Here is a 26688-nt window from a genome sequence, read left to right as displayed (position 1 = left end):
AAAAATTTTTCCTGAAACAAATGAAAACTAACATAATACTCAAAATTTATGGGACACAGCAAAAACAGTTTTGAGAGGCTAGTTCATAGTACTACAGGCATACTTAAGAAGTAGAAAAAGCTCAAATAAACAATTTAACCCTACATCTAAAAGAACTAGAAAAAGAATAGCAAGTAAAGCCCAGAGGTAGTAGAAGGAAGGAAATAATAAAGATCAGAGCAAAAATAAATAACATAGAGGCTAAAAAAATAATACAGAGGATCAGTGAAACCAAGAGCTGGTTCTTTGAAAAGGTAAACAAGATTGATGAACATTTAACCAGATTCACCAAGAAAAAAAGAAAGAGGACTCAAATAAATAAAATTATAAATGAGAGCAGAAGAAACAACTGACACAGCAGAAATACAAAGGATTGTAAGAAAATACTATGAAGAACTGTATGCCATAAAATTAGACAACCAAGGCAAAATAGACAAATTCCTCAAAACATATAATCTTTCAAAAATCAATATAAAATAATCAGAAAACCTAAACAGACCGATTTTATCAAATGAGATTGAAAAAGTTATCAAAAAACTCCCAACAAACAAAAGCCCTGGGCCAGATGGCTTCACAGGGGAATTTTAACAAATATTCAAAGAACTAACTCCTATCCTTCTCAAGCTATTTCAAAAAATTCAAGAAAAGGGAAGACTTCCTAACTCCTTTTATGAGGCAAACATAACTCTGATTCCAAAACCAGGCAAAGACAATACAAAGAAAAAATATATAGACCAAGATCCCTGATAAACTTAGATGCTAAAATTCACAACAAAATATTAGCAAACTGGATCCAGCAATACATAAAAAAAATCATATATTATGATCAGGTGGGATTTATTCTGGGGAGACAAGGCTGGTACAATATTCGTAAATCAATCAATGTGAGTCAACACATGAACAAAAGAAAGGATAATAATCACACGATAATATCAATGAATAGAGAAAAAACATTTGATAAAATCCATCATGCATTTATGATCAAAACTCTCAGCAAAGTGAGAATACACAGATCATACCTCAACAAGATAAAAGCCATCTATGACAAACCCACAGCCAACATCATACTCAATCGGCAAAAATTAAAAGCAATCCCCTTAACATCAGGAACTAGGCAAGGCTTCCCCCTTTCACCACTTTTATTCAACATAGTTCTAGAAGTACTAGCCATAGCAATCAGACAAGAAGAAGAGATAAAAGGCATTCAAATTGGAAAAGAAGAAGTAAACTATCATTATTTGCTGATGATATGATACAGTACATAGAAAACTCTAAAGTCTCAATCAAAAAACTACTGGACCTGATAAATGAATTTAGCAAGGTGGCAGGATATAAAATCAATATTCAGAAATCAGTGTCATTTTTATACACTAACAATGAACTGTCTGAAAGAGAAATTAGGAAAACAATCCTATTTACTATTGCAACAGAAAAAATAAAATATCTAGGAGTAAATTTAACCAAAGAGGTTAAAGACTTGTACTCGGAAAATTATAAAACATTGTTAAAGGAAATCAAGGAAGATACATACAAATGGAAGCATATGCCGTGTTCATGGATAGGAAGAATAAACATCATTAAAACGTCTATATTACCCAAAGCAATCTATAAATTCAATGCAGTTCCTATTAAAATACCAATGACGTACTTCAAAGATATAGGACAAATATTACAAAAATTTATATGAAACCAAAAAAGAACACAAATAGCCTCAGCAATCTTGAAAAAGAAGAATAAAGTGGGGCAAGAGGGTATCACACTTCCTGATATCAAGTTATACTACAAGGCCATCATACTCAAAATAGCTTAGTACTGGCATAAGAACAGGCATACAGATCAATGGAACAGAACAGAGAACCCAGAAATAAACCTACACCTATATGGACAATTGATATTTGACAAAGGAGGTAAGAGCATACAATGGAGTAAAGACAACCTCTTTATCAAATGGTGTTGGGAAAATTGGACAGGTACTTGCAAAAAAATGAAATTGGATCACCAACTTACACTATTCATAAAAGTAAACTCAAAATGGATAAAAGACTTAAATGTAAGTTGTGAAAACATAAACATCTTGGAAGAAAACATAGGCAGTAAACCCTCCGATATCTCTCATAGCAACATTTTTGCTGATTTATTTATGGGACTATATCAAACTAAAAACCTTTTGCACAGCAAAAGACAACCCACACAATGGGAGAATATATTCACCAATACGTCTGATAAGGGGTTAATAACCAAAATTTATAAAGAACTTGTAAAACTCAACACCAGGGAAGATAAACAACCCAATCAAAAAATAGGCAAAAAATAAATAAATAGACACTTCTCCAAAGAGGACATACAGATGGCTAATAGGCATATGAAAAAAATGTTCAACATCACTAATCATTAGAGAAATGCAAATTAAAACCACAATGAGATACCACCTCACATCTCACAGAATGGTGCTCATTAACAAAACAACACATAATAAGTGCTGGAGAAGGTATGGAGAAAAGGGAACCCCCCTGTATTGCTGGTGGGAATGCAGATTGGTGTGGCCACTTTGGAAAACATATGGAGATTCCTCAAAAAATTAAAAATGGAACTGCCCTTTGATTCAGCTACTCCACTTTTAGGAATATATCTATGAATACCAAATCACTGATTCAAAAGAAGAAATGTACCCTCATGTTTATTGAAGCATTGTTTACAATAGCCAAGATCTGAAACAGGCCAAGTGTCTGTCAGTGGACGAGTAGGTTAATAAATTTGACGCCAAAGGCAAGGGAAGTAAAGGCAAAATTAAATGAATGGGACAAATCAAACTAAAAAGCTTCTTCACAGCAAAAGAAACTGACAACAGAACAAATAGGCAGCCAATTAAATGGGAGACAACATTTGCAAACAACATCTCTGATAAGGGGTTAATATCCAAAATATATAAAGAACTCACAAAGCTCAGCACAAACAAGCAAACAATCAAATTAAAAACTGGGAAGAGGACCTGAACAGACACTGCTCCCAAGAAGACATACAAATGGCCAACAGATATAAGAAAAGATGCTCATCTTCACTAGCTATTTGAGAAATGCAAATCAAAACTACAATGAGATACCACCTCACACCTGTTAGATTGGCTATTATCAACAAGATAGGTAATAGCAAGTGTAGGAGAGGCTATGGAGAAAAAGAAACCCTGATTCACTGATGGTAGGAATGCAAATTAGTACAATCATTATGGAAGAAAAGTATAGTGGGCCCTCAAAAAATTAAGAATAGAATTACCATATGACCCAGCAATCTCTCTCTTTGGTATCCACCCCAAAAACTCATAAACATTGGTACATAAAGACACGTGCACCCTCATGCTCATCGCAGCATTATTCACAGTGGCCAAGAAATGGAAACAACCAAAGTGTCCTTTAATAGAGGATTGGATAAAGAATATGTGGTACATATATAGAATGGAATACTACTCAGCCATAAGTAATGATGACATAGTGACACAACATGGGTGGACCTCGAGAACATTATAATGAGTGAAATAAGTAAATCAGAAAAAGCTAAGAACTATATGATTTCACAAGTAAGTGTGATATAAAACTGAGACTCGTAGACTTAGATAAAAGTGAAGTGGTTACCAGTGGGAAAGGGAAGTGGGGGATTGGTGGGGGGAAGAATATAAAGAAGGAGAAATATAAGATGATGGAAAATGCTTTGACTTTGGGTGATGGGTATATACAACATAATCAACAGTTCAAATGCTATAGAAATGTTTACCTGAAACCTATGTTCTCTTATTAATCAACGTCACCATGTTGAAGTTAATTTTCTAAATAAAATTTTTAAAAAAAGGAAATTCAGCCTTAGAAATTAAGAAGATCCTATCATATGCTAAATGTGGATGAACCTTGAGGTCATTAGACTAAGTGAAATGAATCATACAGAAGGACAAATACTGTATGATTCCACTTATATGAGACTCGTACAACAGTCAAATTCAGAGACAGATAATTAAATGGTTGTTGTTGCTGAGGCTAATGGGAAGGGGGTGGACAATCAATGTTAAATAGAGTTTCAGTTTGGCAAATAAAAGAAGTTCTGTGGATGAATGGTGGTGATGGTTGGACACCATTGTGAATGTATTTAATGACAATGAACTGTACACGTTAAGATGGTAAATTTTATGTTATGAGTATTTAGCACAATTTTGTAAATAAAAATAATAATCAACAGCCTAAGAAAATTTCTAATTCAGTGATAAGAACTCAGATGGTGCTCAATAACCATCAGTTGCTTTCTTACCACTCACTGGTACTTGCCTGGAGTCATGCAAAACAAATCTCTTACACCCCGCTGTTAAAAGAATATAAAGTCTCTTAAAATGGAATTGTTTCTGTAAGCAGGAAGTAGAGGGTGGCCAGTGGCGAAGGTGCTCTTCTCTATCCAAACCCACTTAAGAGCAGCTCCCACGCGGGGGCACCGTTTGTTTGTGTGGGATGATGACCCCTCCAGCTAGTAGACACACTATTTTACTATATTAGATGATGAGGATATGGGAGGGGGCACAGAGCAAGAGGTAAATGCTGCGAAGCTGTCATTCTGACCCAGCCTCCAAAAACCACAATCCCGGGAGTCCGCAGCTTCTGACCCCTGCAGCGGCTCAACTCGGTCTTCCCAGCTTCCACCACCTCCTGTCCATCTCCTGCCCCGCCCCACCCTTGTTTTCTCTCCACCCCTTGCTCCTCCCACTGCTTCCTTTAAACCTGCCTCCCTTACAGAAGTGCCTCTTACAGGAAATCGAAAGCGAAATAGAAAGCCGGTTGCCATTCGTTGAGTGCCCTGAAGGTAAGTGAACCAGACTGGACCGAGGTATTCTATCCCAGATCTGACGACCCCCTTCTAACCTTCCCCACCCCTAGACCCTTTGGAGTGAGTTTCCCCTTTTCCGTAGCGGGGTTCTTTCCGTGCTGGCGGGTCTCCCTGGGGGTGGCTGGGCTGTGAAAGTGACTTCCAAGTCACCTGGAAGGAGCTGGAGTATGTCGTGCTGCTGCCACCTGAACTAGGAGGTGGACGGGCTGAAGCTGAAAACCCCCAGGACGGAAACCCAGCCTGAGGCTGTTTCAGATGAGCCCCTATTGGGGGAGTGGGAGAAGGAACGTCTGTGATCCTTGAGACTAGCATCTGTAGGAGAGAGGGGCAGGGTTGTTTAGGATGTTAGAAATATTTGGGTCTATGCCCTGGAAGAAATGAGGACAGCTGCCAGGTTTAGGGTAGCTGAGAGAAGAGCCCTGGAAGTGCTGACCACACATACATGTTTGTGTGTTAAACACATACACTTGTCCATATATTATACATTTATACACATATCAGATTACATATGTACTTATAAGAATATATAAGAGTAAATATTCTTGCACATACATTCATATTAGATAGATAGATCTACTGTCATTATTGGAAGTTAATGAAGATGTGCAGAAAGCATGTGGCAGCTTCTCTGGCACATGGTAGTCGCCTGGTAAATGGTCACTATTAGGATTAGCTTCTAAGTAAACAGGAGGGCTGCTTGCCTGAGATGGGAAGTGAACAGGAAAAGCTTGGGCACTGAGGGCTTAAGCAAAGATAGGTATGATGAATGTCAACCCTATATTGGAGGTTCTCAACAGTTTTCACTGCCTCTTTCGGGGACTCAGTGACCCCTTCTGTATTACAAAATCAATGGACCAGACTGTGGAGAAGAAGCTCTTGTTATTCAGCTTAATGTTCTTGTCTTGGTTTAACCCCTCCAGTTCACTCTCCCTTACAGAGGCAGATTTAACGGCAGGCGCACCAGGCACATGCCCTGGGCCCTGACTTCTAAAGGGCCCCGCAAAACCTCAACTTTACACTTTTTTGTAATGACACCAAGTTTGGTTTCATATGTGTAATTTTAACATTAACAGTACATAATGTTTTTTTATCTATTTTAAAATATGGTTAACATGTATTTTTATTTTCCCTGTCTCTCTCTCTCTTTTTTTTTAATTTATTTATTTATTTTTTTTTTTTTTCATTTTTCTGAAGTTGGAAACTGGGAGGCAGACAGACTCCCGCATGCGCCCGACCGGGATCCACCCGGCATGCCCACCAGGGGGCGATGCTCTGCCCATCTGGAGCGTTGCTCTGTTGCATCCAGAGCCATTCTAGCACCTGAGGTAGAGGCCATAGAACCATCCTCAGCGCCCGGGCAAACTTTGCTCCAATGGAGCCTTGGCTGCGGGAGGGGAAGAAAGAGACAGAGAGGAAGGAGAGGGGGAGGGGTAGAGAAGCAGATGGGCGCTTCTCCTGTGTGCCCTGGCCGGGAATTGAACCCAGGACTCCTGCACGCCAGGCCGATGCTCTACCACTGAGCCAACTGGCCAGGGCCCTCTCTCTTTTTTTTAAGGGGCCCAATATTTTCCTCTGTGCCCAGAGCCTCCACCGACCTTAATCTGCCTCTGCTCCTTTATGTCCTCCTTGGAATTTTTTTTTTCTCACACAACATTGCTCATCTTCTTACTAACTCTAACTTTTCTCCTCTTCCCACTAGATCTCCACAGTGCTGCATAGTAGGGGCATTTCCCTATGGATTTGTCAAAAACCTTGGCAATGATGTGGGAGGAGGTCACCTGCCCCATCTGCCTGGACCCCACAGTGGATCCTGTGAGCATTGAGTGTGGCCACAGCTTCTGCCATGAATGCATCACTGAGGTCGGGAAAGATGGGGGTGGATCCTGTCCCGTGTGCCGAAAGAAATTCCTGCTTAAGAACTTCCGGCGCAATCTGCAGCTTGCCAACATGATAGAGAACCTAAGACAAACCAACGAAGATGCTCAGGAGGGTACACAGAGGGAGCGATGTGGGGTGCATGGAGAGCAACTTCACCTATTCTGTGAGAAAGATGGGAAGGCTCTTTGCTGGGTGTGTTCCCAGTCCAGGAAACACCGTGAGCACCCCATGGTCCCGATTGAGGAAGCTGCTCAGGAATACCAGGTGAGGCCTGATGAGGACATGTGAATAGGTAAAAAGAAAGAAAATCAGTGCTGTGTTCCCCAGAACTGGGGTGGAAGAGAGTTGAGGGACTGGAGAAAGGGAGAGTAATCCTCACCTTCTATGTCTAACTTGAAGCTCATCACAACCTTCTTCACCAGGAGCAGGGTAGATGCTATGGGAAAATGTTGCAACAATCATGATTCCTCATGGCTTCCTGGTTAATTAAGAGAGTGGTGTCCCCACCCCTGCCAACCCATCAGTGTGGATCTTTTCTAAGAAACATGAGCTTTTTTTCAAAAGTATTCCTATCCACAAAATTCACAACCCAATTTTACTCTAGTCCTCCTTCCTTGTCTGTACTCAGGCCTTATTATCAACCCCCAGCTCATAGCATCCCACTCTACTTCTTGGTCTGGTTGGGCATTAACCTGCTATCTGTCTTTGCAGGAGAAGCTCCAGGTGGCATTAAAGAAACTGAGAAAGGAGCAAGAGATGGCTGAGAAGTTGGAAGTGGATGTTGCAAAGAAAAGAACCACCTGGAAGGCAAGAGTCATATCCCAAAAGGAGTCTTAGATCAAAAGCCTAGGCAAAGCTCAGGGTCCTAGCCTCAAGAAAACCCTAACCATAGCTACACCTGTTTGAGGAATAATAGAGTCAGTGTATATACTTTTCAAGAACCAAATCCCTCTAGGGGATAGAGGGGAATGAAAGGGACAGAGCTCAAAGAGAACCCCAATCACACACAAGGATCAAGAGCCTTAGAGAAGATGCTGAGGAAAAAGCCATACCCAGAGCCCCTGCTCCTTAAGCCCAGTCTTAGAGGATGACACCAGTGCCTTGGTATCTGGGACAATCTTATCCCAAAAGATATAGTGCTGGGCCTATCAAGTGATTACAGGGACTATGAGAAACAGACTTAAGGGAACCACTAAAGCCTAAAATAAGAAAACCAATCTTCCGAGGTGGTTGCTTGACTATGCTTGGATCACTGGTGCCAAGGAAAATGGAGAACTAAACATTATTCTGCACTGGCGATCTGGAGGTAGGACAGGTCAAAGATAGAGATGCGTGGAAGGAACTCATGGCCAATAGAAACCAGAAGAGACCAACATGAGACCAAGAAATGGTGAACCAAGCTGTGGTGGCAAAAGGGGTCATCTTGTGTCATCGGGTGACACTAATCACTAACACAGGCAGACAGGCAAAAAATATCACAAAGAGTTTCTTTTCCCAGTACTTAAGAATGGTTTTGTGGGCGTGTCTTTGTGAGATTGTTTGAATAGGGACAGCTGCTACTCTGTCAGTAACTCTGAGTTATGAAGACAAAAGAACACACTTGAGTGCTGACTGGGTTTTGAAATAAGTTGAGGACGTCTCTGATACCGTGAGCTGACACAGCTGTGGCTCTAGGGCAGCAACAGTGTGCCCCACACCAATCCCAATCCACTCTTAATCCCAGAAGCCTCACCCACCCACTAAGCAGCAAATTTTTGTGTGTATGTGTATGTGTGTTTATTCCCAGACAGAGCCAGAGTGGTGATTCTACAAAAAGTAGAAACAGGTGTAGACACCTCCATTCCCACATCTGGGGAGATTTTGATTTAAAAATCATCTCTTTCTTTTCATTAATGCTAAAGGAAAAGGTGGAGACACATAAATTGAGGATTCACGCAGAATTTGAGCAGCAGAAAACGTTCCTGGCTGAGGAGAAACAGAGACAACTGCAGAAGCTAGAGAAGGAAGAGAGGAAACAGTTGAGAATACTGGGGGAAACAGAGGCCAAGCTGGCTCAGGATAGCCAGGCCCTGCAGGAGCTGATTTCAGAGCTGGAGCGGAGAAGCCGGGGCTCAGCGCTGGAGCTGCTGCAGGTGAGACTGGGGAGAGGCTCCCACTTTGTACTCAGGAGGAACTGAACAAAACCCAGTACTCTCTGGAGCTACCACCAGAACAAACAGAAACCCCATACCTGAAATTTTCTTAATTAAAACACACTGGAATTCAGACCCATCAGTGGTTTGCATTCAATGCATGGAAGATACAGATCTAGGAAGGAGTATTCCATGCAGCCATTTTTAAAAATTGGATGTCTCTGGTAAGTGACTGTTCAGATATGTACCATATTCCTGACTTTGGGAAGCTCCTTAATCTTTCTGAATATCAGGTTTCTCATATGTTAAGTGGGTATTACAATATCACATACTGAAAGAATTTTAGTAAGGATTAAATGAAGAGAATCCACTAAGGCTCTTTGATGAGTTTCTGCCTATGGGAAGGTTTTCATAAAATACTGTATTAAAAATTAAAAGACAGTGGTCCAACCCTGTCACCAATTCCCTCCATAACTGTAGGTTAAACCAAATTTTCTTTCCCTAGACCTAATTTCTCCATATGTGAAATAAGAGAGAAGCTGTGGACTAAATGAGAAGGATTCCCCAAACTTTATTCATAATGTAACACATTTACACTTTCTACTACTTCTATGAATTCTAAGTTATTTTAACATGTTATCTTTTTTTACATTATCTCACTCTTTTACCAAAATTAATTTAGTTTAAAATGAAATTTGTCCTAACCAATGGTAGCCAAAAAATCACATTGATATTGTTACTGATATTTTTCTATTTCATAACAATAGTAATGATAATTGTTCTTTTTTTTTTTTTTTTAAGTGAGAGGTGGGGAGATAGAGAGACAGACTCCCACATGTGCCTGATCAGGATCCACCCAACAACCGTATCTGGGGTTGATGCTCAAATCAACACTGAGCTATCCTCAGCACTCGAAGCCAATACTTGAACCAACTGAACTATCCTCAGGGTCTTGATCCAACGCTTGAACCATTTGAGCCACTGGCTGCAAGAGGGAAAGAGAGAGTAAAAGGGGAGAAGGAGGGGAAGGAAAGCAGATGGTCACCTCTCACGTGTGCCCTGACCAGGAATCGAACCTGGGATGTCCACACGCTGGGCTGACACTATATCCACTAAGCCCACTGGCCAGGGCCTGCATATTCTTAAATAGCATATATTACATGCCAGGCATTCATTCCCTCAAGACAATGTGATGAAGTGGCTGCTCCCATTATCCCCATTTTATAGATGCGAAGACTAAGGCACAGAGATGTTAAGAGATTTAGTGAGAGGCTAAAGCTAAATAACTTGAGCAAGTTTACCCAAATAGTAAGAGATAGAGCTAAGATTAAAATAAATATATAACTTTTTTAATTCAACAATGTATAAATATATTCTACCTAACAGGATCTCATATCCAACAATGATATGTTTGCCTCACTTTGAGAAACTAGGAACAATGGTCTCAAAAGTCCCTTCGCTTGTAACAGTCTACAGCTCTTTCTCCATACCTCTCTCTCTCTCTGTCTCATTCAGATGTCTTCATGAAGCCATTTGTTTCTCTTTGGACAAAAAGCTGACTGGATTGGCTTGACTTGGCAGGCCCTCTTCTTCCCATTAACTAAATCTTGATTTTGCCCAACACTGAGCCAGGCTTCCCATGCACGTTTGACTCAGCCGAGGAGCCTGCCAATTCCAGATCAGGGCTCCCAACCTCGGCAACAGAATACTCTCAAGTGAGCTGATGTCAGATACGTTAGGGAGCAACACTGACTACAGCACAGGACAGAGCTTTACCTAACCCGCCTGTTTTCTCCAAACTCAAGCCCACAGATGAGACAGCAGGTTCCATGCAGCCTGACTTGGCTGTTCTTGTTCTGTGACCGTCTCTGGGCTCCTCTCCACTCTCCTTCATGCCCTTCCTCTCCCCGAAGAAACTGGTCTTTTCTCTTTCTTTGTTTTCTGACTCTTTAAACTGCTCATCTTTCTCATGGATATTGCTTATCTGTGGGTTTCTTTTACCCCATGAGCATCTGCACATCCCTCTGTTCCACGTTGATCAGAACTGTCTTTTGGCCTATGGCCCAGAGGAAATGAGCAAGGTAGTGTCCTGCAGGCCTCAGGGTGGCAACATCACATCACCCAGAGGACTGAAATTTTAGTCATTAATCCAGTAATTCTGGAACTTACTCTCTGTCTCTTTCTTCCTCAGGAGGTGAAAAGTGTCCTGGAAAGGTAAGAAGAGGTTTTCTTTTTTAAAAGAAGGGGTGGCAGGAAGAGTATTCACCTGTGTAATATATTATTGAGTTAGAAAAACATGCACTGAAGTTTTCCCATGCTCCTTACTATTCTCAAAGATCCAAACCTCCATAAGATATTTTCTGGTTTCAGAAGGCTAATTAATGGGCATCACTTGGTGAGTTGCCCAAAGTAATTGGACTGAACCATCTTCACAAAGTGAAGCTCTAACAAACAGGGAAATTCTGGGAAGCTCTGCATCTACAGCCTGGTTGCACTCCTTTAAAAAAAATTTTTTTAACCAGTTACAAGCCTCTGAGAAAGAGCTATGAGTAAGACCCAGGCATGGGCGAGACTCCTTGAAGTTCCTTAGGAAGTGAATCAGGGTGTATCAGCACCTGCCTTAAAATAAAACAATGTGCTTGTGTGGTGATGTCGGGCTTGAGAGGGGATACAGACTATCCATGTGCTGCTGAGGCCCCATGACCAGAACGGCCTGGGTGGGATGTAAATCCTGCCTCCTTTTGCCTCCCCCCAGAGATTCTAACACAACCGGTGTTTGTAAATTTGTGTTGAATTAAATTATCAGTCATCCACAAGACAGGTTATAGCATTAGGGTACATAGCGTGGGGTACAAGTTGGAGACCAAGTACCTGTTTTCCCCCAGGAGTGAATCCTGGAACCTGAAAGAGCTGGACATCGTTTCTCCTGACCTGAGGACCGTGTGCCATGTGCCAGGGCTGAAGAGTATGTTGAGGACGTGTGCAGGTGAGGCGAGCTCCAGCACTATAGCACCAGCCTGCTGAGCAGCTATAGGAAGACAAGGGTAGGTCAGGGTCAGGGACAGATGTCTGGTCAAAGTGTATTGGGCAGAAACAGAGCTGGGGAAAGTGGTTTCCTTATAGGTCCCGGCAAAGGCTAGAGCTGGCTAGGGAGTCATTTCCTCACACAGTGAGGCTCAGGTCACCCCCTTCAGCCCCACCACTGGTAAAAGGTTAGTGACTCTGCATATACTCTCCCAGACTGACTGTGGTCCTTTCTCTGCAGTACACATCACTCTGGACCCACTCACGGCCCATCCGTGGCTCATCATTTCAGAGGATCAGAGACAAGTGAGGCTTGGAGACACCCATCAGGAGGTGCCTAAAAATGAAGAGAGATTTGATACTTATCCCATGGTGCTGGGTGCCCAGAGCTTCGACTCCGGAAAACATTACTGGGAGGTAGATGTGACTGGAAAGGAGGCCTGGGACCTGGGGGTTTGTAGAGACTCTGTGCAGAGGAAGGGGCACTTTTTGCTCAGCCCAATGAGTGGCTTCTGGACAATTTGGTTGTGGAAAAACCAAAAATATGAGGCTGGCACCTGCCTGCTGAATTCTCTCCATGTTCCAGTGCCTCCAAGCCAAATTGGAATCTTCCTGGACTATGAGGCCAACACTGTCTCCTTCTACAACATTACTGACCATGGCTCCCTCATCTATACCTTCTCTGAATGTGCCTTCACTGGACCCCTACGGCCTTTCTTCAATACTGGTTTCAATGACACTGGAAAAAATGCAGCCCCTCTGACCCTCTGTCCTCTGAGGATGTGATGGCAGGGATCCACTGACTGTTGATCACTCTCTCTTGACACTGACACTCCCTTTGTTGATACCTCTCCTCAGCCAGCAAGCCTGCCTTATTTTCCCATGAATTCTGGACCACCTCTGTTCCAGCAAGCTGATTTTGACAAGGAGGTCACTGATCATCTATGTCAAATGATCTACAACATCAATATTCCTGCCCTAGATTGCTCATGATTTTCTCTAACAAACTACTTCTATTTGGCCCAAACTCACATAGATCAACTAAATCATGTTTTTGCCTTCTTTATGTGACTCGTTTTGTTTTCTCCTCCCATCTCTTGGCCTTTGCTGACATCTCTATTTTATCTACATGCTTTGCCATAGAGCTTTCTAAGTAAATAGTGTCTCAATCTACCTCATTCATCCTTACTCTCATACACACCTGGGATAATCTTTCCAACACACATCTGATCATAGGTGGCTCCACAACTGCCTATGGAAAACAGCTACATTTATTTTTTCTTAAAAGCTCAATTATGCATGTCTTTAGATTGCCAAGTTCAATATTCAGCTTGCTATGAACCCTCATTCCCACCATTATTTCCCAACCACATATTGTTTAAAAAAAATGCAGTTGGTTAAAGGCCATGTCAACCTAAATGAAAATTGTGATGGTGTTTAATGTGTCAACTTGGCTGGGCTGTCATTCCCCAGTTCTTCAGTCAAATACTTAGATATTGCTGTGAAGGTGTTTGACAGATGTCATTAAAGTCCATAATCATCTGACTTTAAATAAGGAAGAATGTCCTAGATTAGCTGAGTAGGCCTGATTCAATCAGGTGAAAGGCCTTAAGAGCGACCCTGAGACGTTGCTGAAGAAAAAGATATTCTGCTTACAAAGAGCAGCTTAAATTCATGCCCAAGAGTTCCAGCGTGCTTTTCCCTACCGCCTCCCCTACAGATTTAGAACTTACCTTGCCAGCTGCCATAATTGCATAAGGGAATTCCTTGCAATAAATCTCAGTATTCATCTCTTACTAGTTCTGCTTCTCCAGTTGAACCCTGATTGGTATGAAGGCCAAGACTGAGGTGGCAGCATCACCTAGTGACAGCAAACACTTCCTTGACTATAAACTTTTAAAACTAGAAAACCAGTTAGAAGATGACGGAAGATAATTGGACTTTGGGTGATGGGAATGCAGCATAATCAAATGTCAAAATAACATAGAGATGTTTTCTCTGCACATATGTATCCTGATTTATCAATGTCACCCCATTAAAATTAATTTTAAAAAAAATAAGAGAAACATCTTTTGACAGAAACAAAGTGTGGCAGATAAGACTGGTACTATATTCCTTATAATTTGTTACAAAAATAAATACAGCTTTGTCATTGCAACAATTCAGTAAATCCTCTCCTAGAAGTAATGAACCTTGACACATACAATTTTACTATGAAAATAAATTTAAAAGTCCCTAAGCCATATTTTAAACATTTTAAATCAATTCTTTGCCCAACCAGTGGTGGTGCAGTGTATAGAGCATCAACATGGGACACTGAAGACCCAGGTTCAAAACCCCAAAGTTGCCAGCCTGAGCGCAAGCTCACTAGTTTAAGCACTGGGTCACTGGCTCAGCTGGAGCCCCCCAGTCAAGGTATGTATGAGAAGCAATCAATGAACAACTAAAGTGCCACAACTACAAACTGATGCTTCTCATCTCTCTCCCTTCCTGTCTGTCTCTGTCTTTCTCACTAAAATCAATATTTTTAACAATCTGGAAGGCAAGTTTATAATCATCTAACCTTCAGAATTTTTAGTGAAATTTATGCAGTCAAAAATCAACTACTTGAAACAGCATATGATGAAAATGTACCTGCAAATAATTTCAAATCCTAATTGATAAATATTATGTTTCAGGTTCAAGTAATTTTATAAATAAATCACAAAATTACAAGACAAATAAATAAATAAATAAAACTAGAACAATGAAGCTCTACACCTGAGCAATAATAGGCTATCAGAGAGCCATTATCCTTCCAGGAGTCCTGAGTCCTTATCTCAAATAGAATCTCTTAAGTTCCGTCAGACATCTGCTAAGTACTTTATGAAATATTTAGATACTGCAAAAGATGTTGGTTACTTTGAGAAGAGTTTATTGATTAAAAAAATAAAAGTCATTTCTATCAACACTGGACAGAGTAGAGATCCTTTGAAGAAAGGACAAAAAAAAAACTATTCTCAGGCAAGATTCAACATTACAGGAGCTAAATCAATATAAGTTGGTAAAATCAACCAGTGCCTTGGAAAAGAATATAGAAGAGAACTCGGTCCTGAAGAAATAGAATGATTGCAGGTGGGGAGTGCTGAAATTAATCTGCAATTAGATAGTTGTGGGGAAAACAGCTGTGTTAGGCTTGCTTGCTGCAAGCACTCTGTGCAATTAGTGCGTGAGCACATGACAGCACTACTGTAAGGATGCAAGTGCTTCCCCTCAGGAGCGATGAGAGCAGGTCACGCTCCCACCGTGGCCAGGTGTAGTTTATGTCCTGACCCCTTGCCCTCCACTGCGAAAGCAGGTTTTCCTTTGTTTTCTTTTGGGTTTTTTTTTTCCTTTCTTTCTTTGGCTTACCCATCTTTGTGAGCCTCCAATGAATTGGTATGACTCACTGTTTTCCAGCTTCACAATTCCTTTACTGTCTGCCCGAATTCAATGCGAATCTGCGTGGCCACAACCACCAGCCTTACAATAGTGCTGATGGTCACACAACACTGTGATACATTCAAAACCACTGAACTGTATTTTTTAAATGGATAAATATTGTGGTACTTGAATTATATCTCAATACAACTGTTAAAAGAAAATACTATGATGAAAATACACAATGTGGAGAGTGTAAAAATAGAAAGAGGGAGCCAGTAGAAAGATTTTGAGGAATATACATAGTTTTTTAAAAAGAAAGATAATAACTGAGAGTGGGCCTAACATTGAAAAACATAGAGATTTTGACTATTAATTTCAAAGCGTGAAGATCATTAGTATATTAACAAGTGCAGTTTGCATGAGATGGTATGGGTAAAGGTGAAAATGAGTGGGGTCAAAGGAAAAATGAGGAGATTCGAGCTTGCCAGTGGACAAACCATTTTAGGTACTCTCTCTCCTCTAGACTGGAGAAGAGAAATGAACTAGGAGATGAAGGTGAATGTAGACTTGAGGGCTGGGGTATTTTTCAAATTTATTTTTATTTTGGGGGGGTATGTTTTTTACATTGGAGAAAAAATATAATGCAAAAAGATAGGTTTTCAATAAAGAATAAAAAGTTTAAAATACTGAGGACATAGAAAAGAATGGCAGGAGAAATGTCTTAAGCTTAATGAGAACAAAGCTGTTCAAAGCATAAAACATCCTGGAAAAGAATAGTTCAGCAATTTCCAGGAAAAAAATCACTATCAAAGATAAAACTCATTGAATTTTCCAGTTCAGGGTTACAAAGGTAAGTTAGAGTTGGTCTGGTAGCCTGATCTAGTTCTCAATTCTATGGGTGAGAAAGCTATGTCTAGAAAGAATATTTAAAAACAAATTAGAGGCTTTGAAAGAAACATGCATCAACACTTCACTGATAAAATTGTACTAGAAACACCAACTTCAGGAGTCATTGGACTAGTATTTCACCTGTTGCCATGAACTGGTGCTAAAATCACTTCATACATAAATACAACAGCTACAAAAAAGGATGTCAACCTACAACGTAGAAAGTTATTTCTGCTTTTTCAACAACAAACAAACCATCTGGTCCAGGATCTATTTTGTATTAATCTCACAAATGATGGGATTCATCATAGGAAGAGCCAGAATGCAGACATCAGAAAGCAAGATATGGATATGGAGTGAGATGTAGCATCCAAACCTCTGAATAAGTGTTGCAAAAGTCCTGGGCCCATAAAAGAGAATAATGACATAGATATAGGAGCCACATGTGTTGAGAGCTTTGTGGCGAGCACCTTGGGATGGGATTTGGAAGACAGCATAGAGAACCAACACATATGAAAAAAAATTAGCACAATGTCTAAGACTACTGTTGACATTAGGAGAAATAATCCATACCAGATGTTTACTCGTATGTCATCACAAGAAAGATGAGCCAAGATAATGTGCCAACAACCAGTATTTGAGAGGATGATACTTTTGCAGAAATTCAATCTTTTCAGAAGAAATATTATAGGGAATATTGTACAATAACTTCTAAGAAAGATAGTCACACCAAATTTCCCAATCTGTGCATGTGCAAGAATGGTAGTGTATTTCAGTGGGTAGCACATGGCAATGTAGCGGTCAAATGCCATCACCAGTAAGATCCCTGACTCAGAGATGAAGGTAGAATATATGAAGAAGAGCTGAGTGATGCAGCATTCCAGGGAGATCACCCCACATGGAACCAGAAGATGGCTAATGCTTGTGGTACTGTGCATGTGAAGAGGACAATGCTTGCTCCGGCCAGCATGCAGAGGAAGAGGTACATGGGTTCATGGAGACTGCGGTTGTTGAGGATAATGAAGATGAGCAGGCTGTTACCAAGCAACGCAGTGACATAGGAGGTGAAGAAGGGGATGGAAATCCACATGTGCTTTTCTCTAAGCCTGGGATGCCCCTGCGAGTGGAAGACTGTGTGGTTAACACCAGAGAGGTTTGAGGTAGTCATGCCTGGATCAGATAGCCTGGCACCTCACTTCCTATTCAAAGACAGAGAGGAAAATTCAGATTATATGCAAAGATTTTCTTACCAAGAAAGGACTATTCACGCCCACTTGATTCTCTTTCATTCTGAGGGTAGCAGGAGCTATGATATTACAGGTGAGTAAGCTATGGTTTGTTTTCTGATGAGGTTTTAAGCTTATAAATAGAAATTTATATAACTAATATTAAATGAAAAGCCAATATAATAGTTATACAAAATATTTAATATGGAAACACAATACAGAGAGTAATTCTCATTGTTCATATTTGCAACAGTCTTATAAGTGATTTCATGTTTGAACTTAGCTTTGAAAACAGAGTAGGAGGTCATCAGTTTGAGGATATACCAAGTAGTGAATGAAATTGTTTGAAAGTTTAAGTAAAAAAATTTGACACATAAATACAAATTATACTGAGATTAGCCTTCAGCTCTGTGAGTTTCTGACATTGTAAATTTGGAGCAATTGGAAAAAAAAGATGGTAACAAAGATAGGCTGGCTCTGAATACAGATTAAAAAGGTAGACTTTATTGTGTTGGGTAATATTGCCAACCATAAATAGTTTTGAAATTGGAAAGCATTTTGGATATACTGATCTGGCAGATACATGAAAAATAGGATGAAAAAAGAGAGCAAAAACTGGAATTCGATAAAACAGCAAAATTTGTCCAACTAAGAAAAATTGAGATATTGATGAGCTAATGTCACAGTGAAATATGGATCAGGGAAGTATTCTTTTTAAACTGCTTTCTCAATTTTAGTCGCTTATATAAACATATTACTTATGACACACCATTCATTTCTTCTGCCAATGCAGGCTATAGGGGTAATCATCATCAACTTTTCAAAACAGGAATTTCAGACTCAAGAATATCATCAAAACTCAAAGAACAGAGAAGAAATTTGAAGATTTTATAAATTTGCTAGTCATACTTTCCTCATCTTTAAAATTGATCAAGTAAAAGACACTTTTCTATACTAAAGGAAATTGAGGTGCCCTCCTGACATGGGGAAGGATGTCCCTCAGCAGGTAGCTATATCCTGCTCCCTGACCACAGAATAAAGAACAGGAAAAATACTACAAATGTTTCATAATTATTTATGAGTGAAACTGCACCAGCTTTTGATATTTGCTTTCTTGGCATTGTTTCTGTAAAGAAAAAGGGTAAATTTTTGGTAAGGATATAAAGCATTGTGCATCCTATAGCCAAGCTAGAAGGCTGGCAACTTCAGAAAATAGCTCTGCTGTCCAGTGTCCTGCAGTAAGAAACACCAAGTGTTAAGATGATAGAAGGCAGGTGGGCCTAATCTATAAACCTAGGAAGAAGGCAGAAAATAAGAGTTAAATTCTTTCATATTCTTAAAGAAATGCATGTTGTTTAGTGAACAGAGGCAAGAACGATTGTTTATAAAAGAAATAATTTCACTCTCAGGGAAAACCTCTAGATCTAAACTCTTCACACGCTCTCCAGGTGGTTGTTTAAGTTGATACTGATTTGCAGGACTTGAGCCTGATGCAGAACACACACAGAGAGAGAGAGAGAGAGAGCAGAGATCCAGGGGATGAAGAAGCTTCCTATAAAGCTATTTTCTGCATCTCCGCATTTAGTCAATGCCTGGCACATAGTAAGTTAAAAAATCATTCGTTTGCTCTGCCTCCTGATTTTATTCTCCTCACCACTAAATTTAATTTCTAGAGTAGGAATCTCTGCTTCGGTATTTATTGCTATGTCTCCCCTAAGAAATGGCTAAAACTGTACTGAAAGTAAAATTCCTTGAACAGAGCACAGCAGAGGCTTGACCTGCTGTGGTCACCAACCACCAGGTCAGCCACACAACCACTTTGAGAACATAAACTTCCCTGAGGAAAACCACCCTCCTGGAGGAGCTGGAAGAAATCAAAATAGATACATCAACAATGCCATCAAGCTGATGGACACATGTGTGTGCCACTACATTGACAAAGTAATTGCAGGAAAAGGTGATGGTAAAGCAAATAAGCCTTAAGTAACTAAAAAGAGGAGATGAACAGGACCTGCTTACACATGTTGACGGACCTGGGATACTTTGGGAGCAGCACAGTGGTTTTTTCTTTAAGGTAGAAGTGAATACAGGCTACGGAGCTTTCCAATTGGGGGCTGGTCTTCACGTGAGGTTTTATGAACTAGAGTGATTCCTTGTATAACTCATTCACCTTCAAAAATCTTCTCAAAGGCTTCATGATGGTTTCTGCAGCCTGGGTCCAGGCACCTTCAGTCCCCAAGCAAGATGCTTCAGCTCTCTGATTTGTTCTGTGGAGCTGACTGCCCCAATTCAGTGCACTCTCACAGTCCACCACTATGTCAGGAAAGTGCCTGCGTGACATCTTTCCACAATCACTCCTATCCTGATGTCACAGGAATCTAATCATCAGTGTATGTATCTCGGGGATAGTAGCATATTGTCAGTGTTTCCCAACTGATTGTAAACTTTCTGAAGTCTGACAATTGTCTTTTTAGTAAATCGACGCTCCCACAAACCAGCACACTGATACACAATCTAATTCCTCAATAATGATAACTAGTAGATGGAAGGGATAAATGATCAGAACAGGAATCAAGAGTGAGTCCCTTCTTGTGCATAAAATTGTACAGTACTCAGGATTTGGTGTCAATGTGAAACTTTCCCTGGAGGGGTCTGGGCTCCCTGGCACGCTGAGAGTTAAAGTGTGGACCCAAAGTCTCCCCTGTCCTCCCTCCCAGACAGCACTTTTTATTCTACTTAGACATTCATGGTTGTGACTCCGGTCCAGGGGTGTGTTGATAAAACAGCTTTTGGAGAAAAAAAAAAAAAAGACCCTTGCCAGTTGGCTCGGTGGTAGAGTGTCAACCCAGCAAGTGGAAGTCCCAAGTTTGATTCCCGGCCAGGGCACACAGGAGAAGCGCCCATCTACTTCTCCACCCTTCCCCCTCTCCTTTCTCTCTGTCTCTCTCTTCCCTTCCCACAGCCAAGGCTCCATTGGAGCAAAGTTTGCCCGGGCACTGAGGATGGCTCCATGGCCTCTGCCTCAGGTGCTAAAATGGCTCCGATTGCAGAAGAGCAAACGCCCCAGAGGGACTGAGCATCGAGCATCACCCTCTGGTGGGCATGCCCGGTGGATCCCGATTGGGCGCATATGGCAGTCTGTCTGTCTGCCTCCCCCCCACACTTCTCACTTCGGGGAAAATATAAACAAAAAGGAAAATAAAAAAACAAGCCCTTTTTTATGGTGTTTGCCAATTTCTTAGGTTAAAATGAATCTGTGTTAATCAGTTTCAAACTACCTACATAATGTCCCTATATGTAAATTTGGAACGAAAGGTATACAATTGACCCTTATAAACACTACTGCTGTCATTACTCTCATTCTACCAAATAACTCCAAACAAAGGTTCTAATATTTTCAACCATCTACCTTATGGTCCATAACTCCTAGTCGTCCTCCTACAATTTTACTTCACAACAATAAAATAGTCACCTGCTTCACATGCAGTCCTCATGGGTTAGAATGAGGTGAGTCACAGGAGGACTATAAAAGATGGATATCAGAAAGCAGAGATTTTATGCATTGCCTAAAGTCTACAGAGTAAGTTAATACACAGGGGATCTCAGACTTAATGCACATGGGCCAAGTCATTATGATTCTTTAATAACACCCCCACAAAACCCAGTCCTCCAGGACTCCATTCTTTTACTATTATATACACATGTATTGTTTTCAAGAAATCTAATGTTAGCATTGCTAGGAGCTACTCCTGATACCATGTTAATGGAAATTATAAATATCAATCCGGTTATTAATCAAGACATATAACTTGAAAATCGATATACAAATTGTATTTTATAAATTTACTTTTTTACAACAGTTTAAAGAAAAATTACATAATACACAGTTGTCATGCTAACATGTTACATTAATATGATACCTTTGTTATAATTAATGAACCAATATTGATGAATTACTATCATTTATTCAGACTTTCATAGTTTTACCTGATGTCCTTTTTGTCTTCCAGGATCCCATTCAGGATTACAGTACATTTAGTAGTCTTTTCTATTTAGGCTGCTCTTGGCTATGGCAGTTTCCGAGATCCTCATTGTTTTTGATGACCTTTATGATCTTAAACAGTAGTGGTCAAGAATTTTGAAAGATGTACTTCAATTGGGATTTGTCTGATGCTCTTTTCATGATCATACTGAAATTACAGGACTTGGGGAAAAAAGACTACAGAAGTAAATTGCCATTTTTATCTATTCAAAACAAGGGTGCGTAGTGTACAAAACATGGCTTATCACTATCGATGTTGACTTTACTCCCATGGCTGAATGTCTTTCAGAATCTACACTATACATTACTCTCTTTCTCCCTTTCCAGACTATATTCTTTTTTTTTTTTTTTACAGAGAGAGAGTCAGAGAGAGGGATAGATAGGGACAGACAAACAGGAACGGAGAGAGATGAGAAGCATCAATCATTACTTTTTCGTTGTGACACCTTAGTTGTTCATTGATCGCTTTCTCATATGTGCCTTGCTCAGGGGCTACAGCAGACCGAGTGACCCTTTGCTCAAGCCAGCGACCTTGGGTTCAAGCTGGTGAGCTTTGCTCAAACCAGATGAGTGAGCCTGTGCTCAAGCTGGCGACCTTAGGGTCTCGAACCTGGGTTTTCCACATCCCAGTTCAACACTCTATCCACTGCACCACTGCCTGGTCAGGCCCAGACTATATTCTTTAGAAGAAAGTCACTATGTGCATCCCACAGTTAAGAAGTGGGTAGTTATGTTCTATTTCCTAGGTAAATATGGTACTTGCATCCTCCCACAACCACATCAAAATCAAAAACTACATTACAGAATAACATCATTCAGCACCACAAGGCTATAAAGAAGCAGTCAAATTGAGACTGGTGGGAGGGTTAAGAGGTGCAAAAATGGGCTGGACCCACAGCCACATATGACAGTTAAAAATCTGTAAGAATATTGCAGTGGTGCTGTCTAAAAAATGAAGGGTTCCAGCCCTATACCAGGTCCCCCAACCCAATGTTTTAGTGTCGGGAAAAGAATTTCCCATAACTTCTGGTTGTATAAACGAGCAGAGATTGTGGTTGAGAGAGTAGTAAGGCTTCTGGAGTCCCAAGTATTTCTTTTACTTTTCTCTTTTCTTAATTTTATTTAGAAAATAAAATACTTTATTAAATTTTTTAAATTTTTATATATAAAATTAAATTTAACAGGGTGACATTGACCGATAAGAGTGCACAAGTTTCAGGCGAACATCTCAATAACATTGGAACTGTTTATTGCATTGTGTGCCATCACCCAAAGTCAAATCATTTTCCATTACTGTATATTTGTCCCTCTTTACTCCCCACCTTCTCATTCTCCTTTCTCCCAACCCCTTTCCCCTGGTAACCACTTCACTTTTATTTATGTCCATGAGTCTCATTTTTATATCCCACCTATATGTCAAATGATATACAGTAGTTCTTAACTTTTTCTGATTTACTTGTTTCACTTAGTATAATGTTCTCAAGGTCCATCCATGTTGTCATAAATGGAAATATGTCATCACTTCTTGTGGCTGAGTACTATTCCATTGTATATATGTACCACTTCTTCTTTATCCAATACTCTACACCCTTGCCAGCATTTGTTCGTAGATTTATTGATGATATATATTGACAAGTATGAAGTAATATCTCATTGTAGTTTTAATTTACATCTCTCTGATGACTAGTGACATTGAACATTTTTTCATATGTCTATTGGTCATCTCTGTGTCCTCTTTAGAGAAGTGTCTATTCAGATCCTTTGCCCATTTTTTAATTGGATTGTTTGACTTCTTGATGTTGAGTTGTATAAGTTTCTTATTTTTTTTGAAAAATAAACCCTTATCAGATGTATCATTGTCAAATATGTTCTCCCATTCAGTGGCTTTCCTCTTCATTTTATTAATTTCTTGTGCTATGCAAAGCCTTTTAGTTTGATGTAGTCCCATTTGTTTATTTTTTCCTTTTTCTTTTTTTTTTTTTAATAAATTTTTATTAATGGTAATGGGATGACATTAATAAATCAGGGTACATATATTCAAAGAAAACATGTCTAGGTTATTTTGTCATTAAATTATGTTGCATACCCCTCGCCCAAAGTCAGATTGTCCTCCGCCACCCTCTATCTAGTTCTCTGTGCCCCTCCCCCTCCCCCTAACTCTCTCCCTCCCTCCCTCCCATATCCTCCCTCCCCCCACCCCTGGTAACCACCACACTCTTGTCCATGTCTCTTAGTCTCGTTTTTATGTTCCACCAATGTATGGAATCATGTAGTTCTTGTTTTTTTCTGATTTACTTATTTCACTCCGTATAATGTTATCAAGTTCCCACCATTTTGCTGTAAATGATCTGATGTCATCATTTCTTATGGCTGAGTAGTATTCCATAGGGTATATGTGCCACATCTTCTTTATCCAGTCTTCTATTGAAGGGCTTTTTGGTTGTTTCCATGTCTTGGCCACTGTGAACAGTGCTGCAATGAACATGGGGCTACATGTGTCTTCACGTATCAATGTTTCTGAGGTTTTGGGGTATATACCCAGTAGAGGGATTGCTGGGTCATAAGGTAGTTCTATTTGCAGTTTTTTGAGGAACCACCATATTTTCCTCCATAATGGTTGTACTACTTTACAGTCCCACCAACAGTGAATGAGGGTTCCTTTTCTCCACAGCCTCTCCAACATTTGCTATTACCCGTCTTGTTGATAATAGCTAATCTAAAAGGGGTGAGGTGGTATCTCATTGTAGTTTTGATTTGCATTTCTCTAATAACTAATGAATCTGAGCATCTTTTCATATATCTGTTGGCCATTTGCATCTCTTCCTGGGAGAAGTGTCTGTTCATGTCCTCTTCCCATTTTTTTATTGGATTGTTTGTTTGTTTGTTGTTGAGTTTTATGAGTTCTTTGTAAATTTTGGATATTAGGCCCTTATCTGAGCTGTTGTTTGAAAATATCATTTCCCATTTAGTTGGCTGTCTGTTTATTTTGATATCAGTTTCTCTTGCTGAGCAAAAACTTTTTATTCTGATGTAGTCCCATTCATTTATCTTTGCCTTCACTTCTCTTGCCATTGGAGTCAAGTTCATAAAATGTTCTTTAAAATCCAGGTCCATGATTTTAGTACCTATGTCTTCTTCTATGTACTTTATTGTTTCAGGTCTTATATTTAGGTCTTTGATCCATTTTGAATTAATTTTAGTACACGGGGACAGGCTGTAGTCGAGTTTCATTCTTTTGCATGTGGCTTTCCAGTTTTCCCAACACCATTTGTTGAAGAGGCTTTCTTTTCTCCATTGTGTGTTGTTGGCCCCTTTATCAAAGATTATTTGACCATATATATGTGGTTTTATTTCTGGGCTTTCTATTCTGTTCCATTGGTCTGAGTGTCTATTTTTCTGCCAATACCATGCTGTTTTGATTATCGTGGCCCTATAATATAGTTTAAAGTCAGGTATTGTAATACCCCCAGTTTCATTCTTTTTCCTGAGGATTGTTTTGGCTATTCGGGGTTTTTTATAGTTCCATGTAAATCTGATGATTTTTTGTTCCATTTCTTTAAAAAATCTCATAGGGATTTTGATGGGAATTGCATTAAATTTGTATATTGCTTTGGGTGATATGGCCATTTTGATTATATTTATTCTTCCTATCCAAGAACAAGGATTATTTTTCCATCTCATTGTATCTTTTTCGATTTCCCTTAACAATGCTTTGTAATTTTCATTATATAGGTCCTTTACGTTCTTTGTTATGTTTATTCCTAGGTATTTTATTTTTTTTGTTGCAATCGTGAAGGGGATTATTTTTTGAGTTCGTTTTCTAATATTTCATTGTTGGCATATAGAAAGGCTATGGACTTTTGTATGTTAATTTTGTATCCTGCGACCTTACTGTATTGGTTTATTGTTTCTAATAATCTTTTTGTGGAGGCCTTCGGGTTTTCGATGTATAGGATCATATCATCAGCAAAAAGTGATACCTTTACTTCTTCTTTTCCGATCTGGATGCCTTTTATTTCTTTGTCTTGTCTGATTGCTCTGGCCAGAACTTCTAGTACCACGTTAAATAAGAGTGGAGAGAGTGGACAACCCTGTCTTGTTCCTGATTTAAGGCAGAAAGTCCTCAGTTTTATGCCGTTTAATATGTTGGCTGATGGTTTATCATATATGGCCTTCATCGTGTTGAGATATTTTCCTTCTATACCCATTTTGTTGAGAGTCTTAAACATAAAATTGTGTTGTATTTTATCAAAAGCCTTTTCTGCATCTATTGATAAGATCATGTGGTTTTTGTTCTTTGTTTTGTTGATATGGTGTATTACGTTAACCGTTTTGCATATGTTGAACCATCCTTGAGATTCTGGGATGAATCCCACTTGATCATGATGTATTATTTTTTTAATATGTTGTTGTATTCGATTTGCCAGTATTTTGTTTAGTATTTTAGCATCTGTATTCATTAGAGATATTGGTCTGTAGTTTTCTTTCTTTGTGCCATCCTTGTCAGGTTTTGGTATGAGGGTTATGTTGGCCTCATAAAACGTGTTTGGAAGTATTGCTTCTTCTTCAATTTTTTGGAAGACTTTGAGTAGAATAGGAACCAAGTCTTCTTTGAATGTTTGATAGAATTCACTAGTATAACCATCTGGGCCTGGACTTTTATTTTGGGGGAGGTTTTTAATAGTTTTTTCTATTTCCTCCCTGCTGATTGGTCTGTTTAGGCTTTCTGCTTCTTCATGACTCAGTCTAGGAAGGTTGTATTGTTCTAGGAATTTATCCATTTCTTCTAGATTGTTGTATTTGGTGGCATATAATTTTTCATAGTATTCTACAATAATTCTTTGTATATCTATGATGTTTGTGGTGATCTCTATCTTTCATTTTGGATTTTATTTATTTGAGTCCTGTGTCTTTTTTCCTTGGTGAGTCTTGCCAAGGGTTTGTCAATTTTGTTGATCTTTTCAAAGAACCAGCTCCTTGTTTTATTGATTTTTTTTATAGTTTTTCTGTTCTCTATTTCATTTCTTTCTGCTCTGATTTTTATTATCGCCTTTCTTCGGCTGGTTTTGCGTTGTCTTTGTTCTTCTTTTTCTAGCTCCTTAAGGTGTGAAGTTAAGTGGTTTACTTCGGCTCTCTCTTGTTTGTTCATATAGGCCTGAAGTGATATGAACTTTCCTCTTATCACTGCTTTTGCTGCATC

The 26688-nt window shown here is 39.6% G+C and overlaps 1 protein-coding gene and 1 pseudogene across 2 annotated transcripts; one reads left to right on the top strand and one right to left on the bottom strand.

Annotated features, from left to right (window-relative positions):
* Positions 1–4800: 4800 nt before the first annotated feature.
* On the top strand, positions 4801–13379 carry LOC136318447 (E3 ubiquitin-protein ligase TRIM21-like). 2 transcript variants are annotated; one of them, XM_066250763.1, is made up of 7 exons: positions 4801–4872; positions 6596–7038; positions 7486–7581; positions 8676–8906; positions 11098–11120; positions 11792–11892; positions 12172–13379. In XM_066250763.1, exons 2-7 carry the CDS (start codon positions 6631–6633, stop codon positions 12714–12716), a joined length of 1404 nt encoding a protein of 467 aa, XP_066106860.1. In that variant the 5' UTR covers positions 4801–4872; positions 6596–6630; the 3' UTR covers positions 12717–13379. The 2 variants fall into 2 exon arrangements, with proteins under 2 accessions (XP_066106860.1, XP_066106861.1); XM_066250764.1 differs by having other exon boundaries at positions 7486–7587; positions 8682–8906.
* A 3066-nt stretch (positions 13380–16445) lies between these two features.
* On the bottom strand, positions 16446–17388 carry LOC136320575 (olfactory receptor 52B4-like; annotated as a pseudogene).
* Between the last annotated feature and the right edge of the window lie 9300 nt (positions 17389–26688).

This window comes from Saccopteryx bilineata, chromosome 1, assembly GCF_036850765.1.
Source record: "Saccopteryx bilineata isolate mSacBil1 chromosome 1, mSacBil1_pri_phased_curated, whole genome shotgun sequence".
Lineage (NCBI taxonomy): Eukaryota > Metazoa > Chordata > Mammalia > Chiroptera > Emballonuridae > Saccopteryx > Saccopteryx bilineata.
The sequence above is the reverse complement of the archived record's forward strand: the minus strand, read 5'-3'. Positions and strand labels throughout refer to the sequence as shown.

What these genes read in the sequence shown, in the direction of transcription:
- LOC136318447 (XM_066250763.1), top strand. Translation starts at nt 6,631, where the DNA reads ATGGATTTGTCAAAAACCTTGGCAATGATGTGGGAGGAGGTCACCTGC. An exon ending in AAGCTGCTCAGGAATACCAG is followed by an intron (nt 7,039 to 7,485) that starts GTGAGGCCTGAT and finishes CTGTCTTTGCAG; the next exon opens with GAGAAGCTCCAGGTGGCATT. An exon ending in AGAAAAGAACCACCTGGAAG is followed by an intron (nt 7,582 to 8,675) that starts GCAAGAGTCATA and finishes TTAATGCTAAAG; the next exon opens with GAAAAGGTGGAGACACATAA.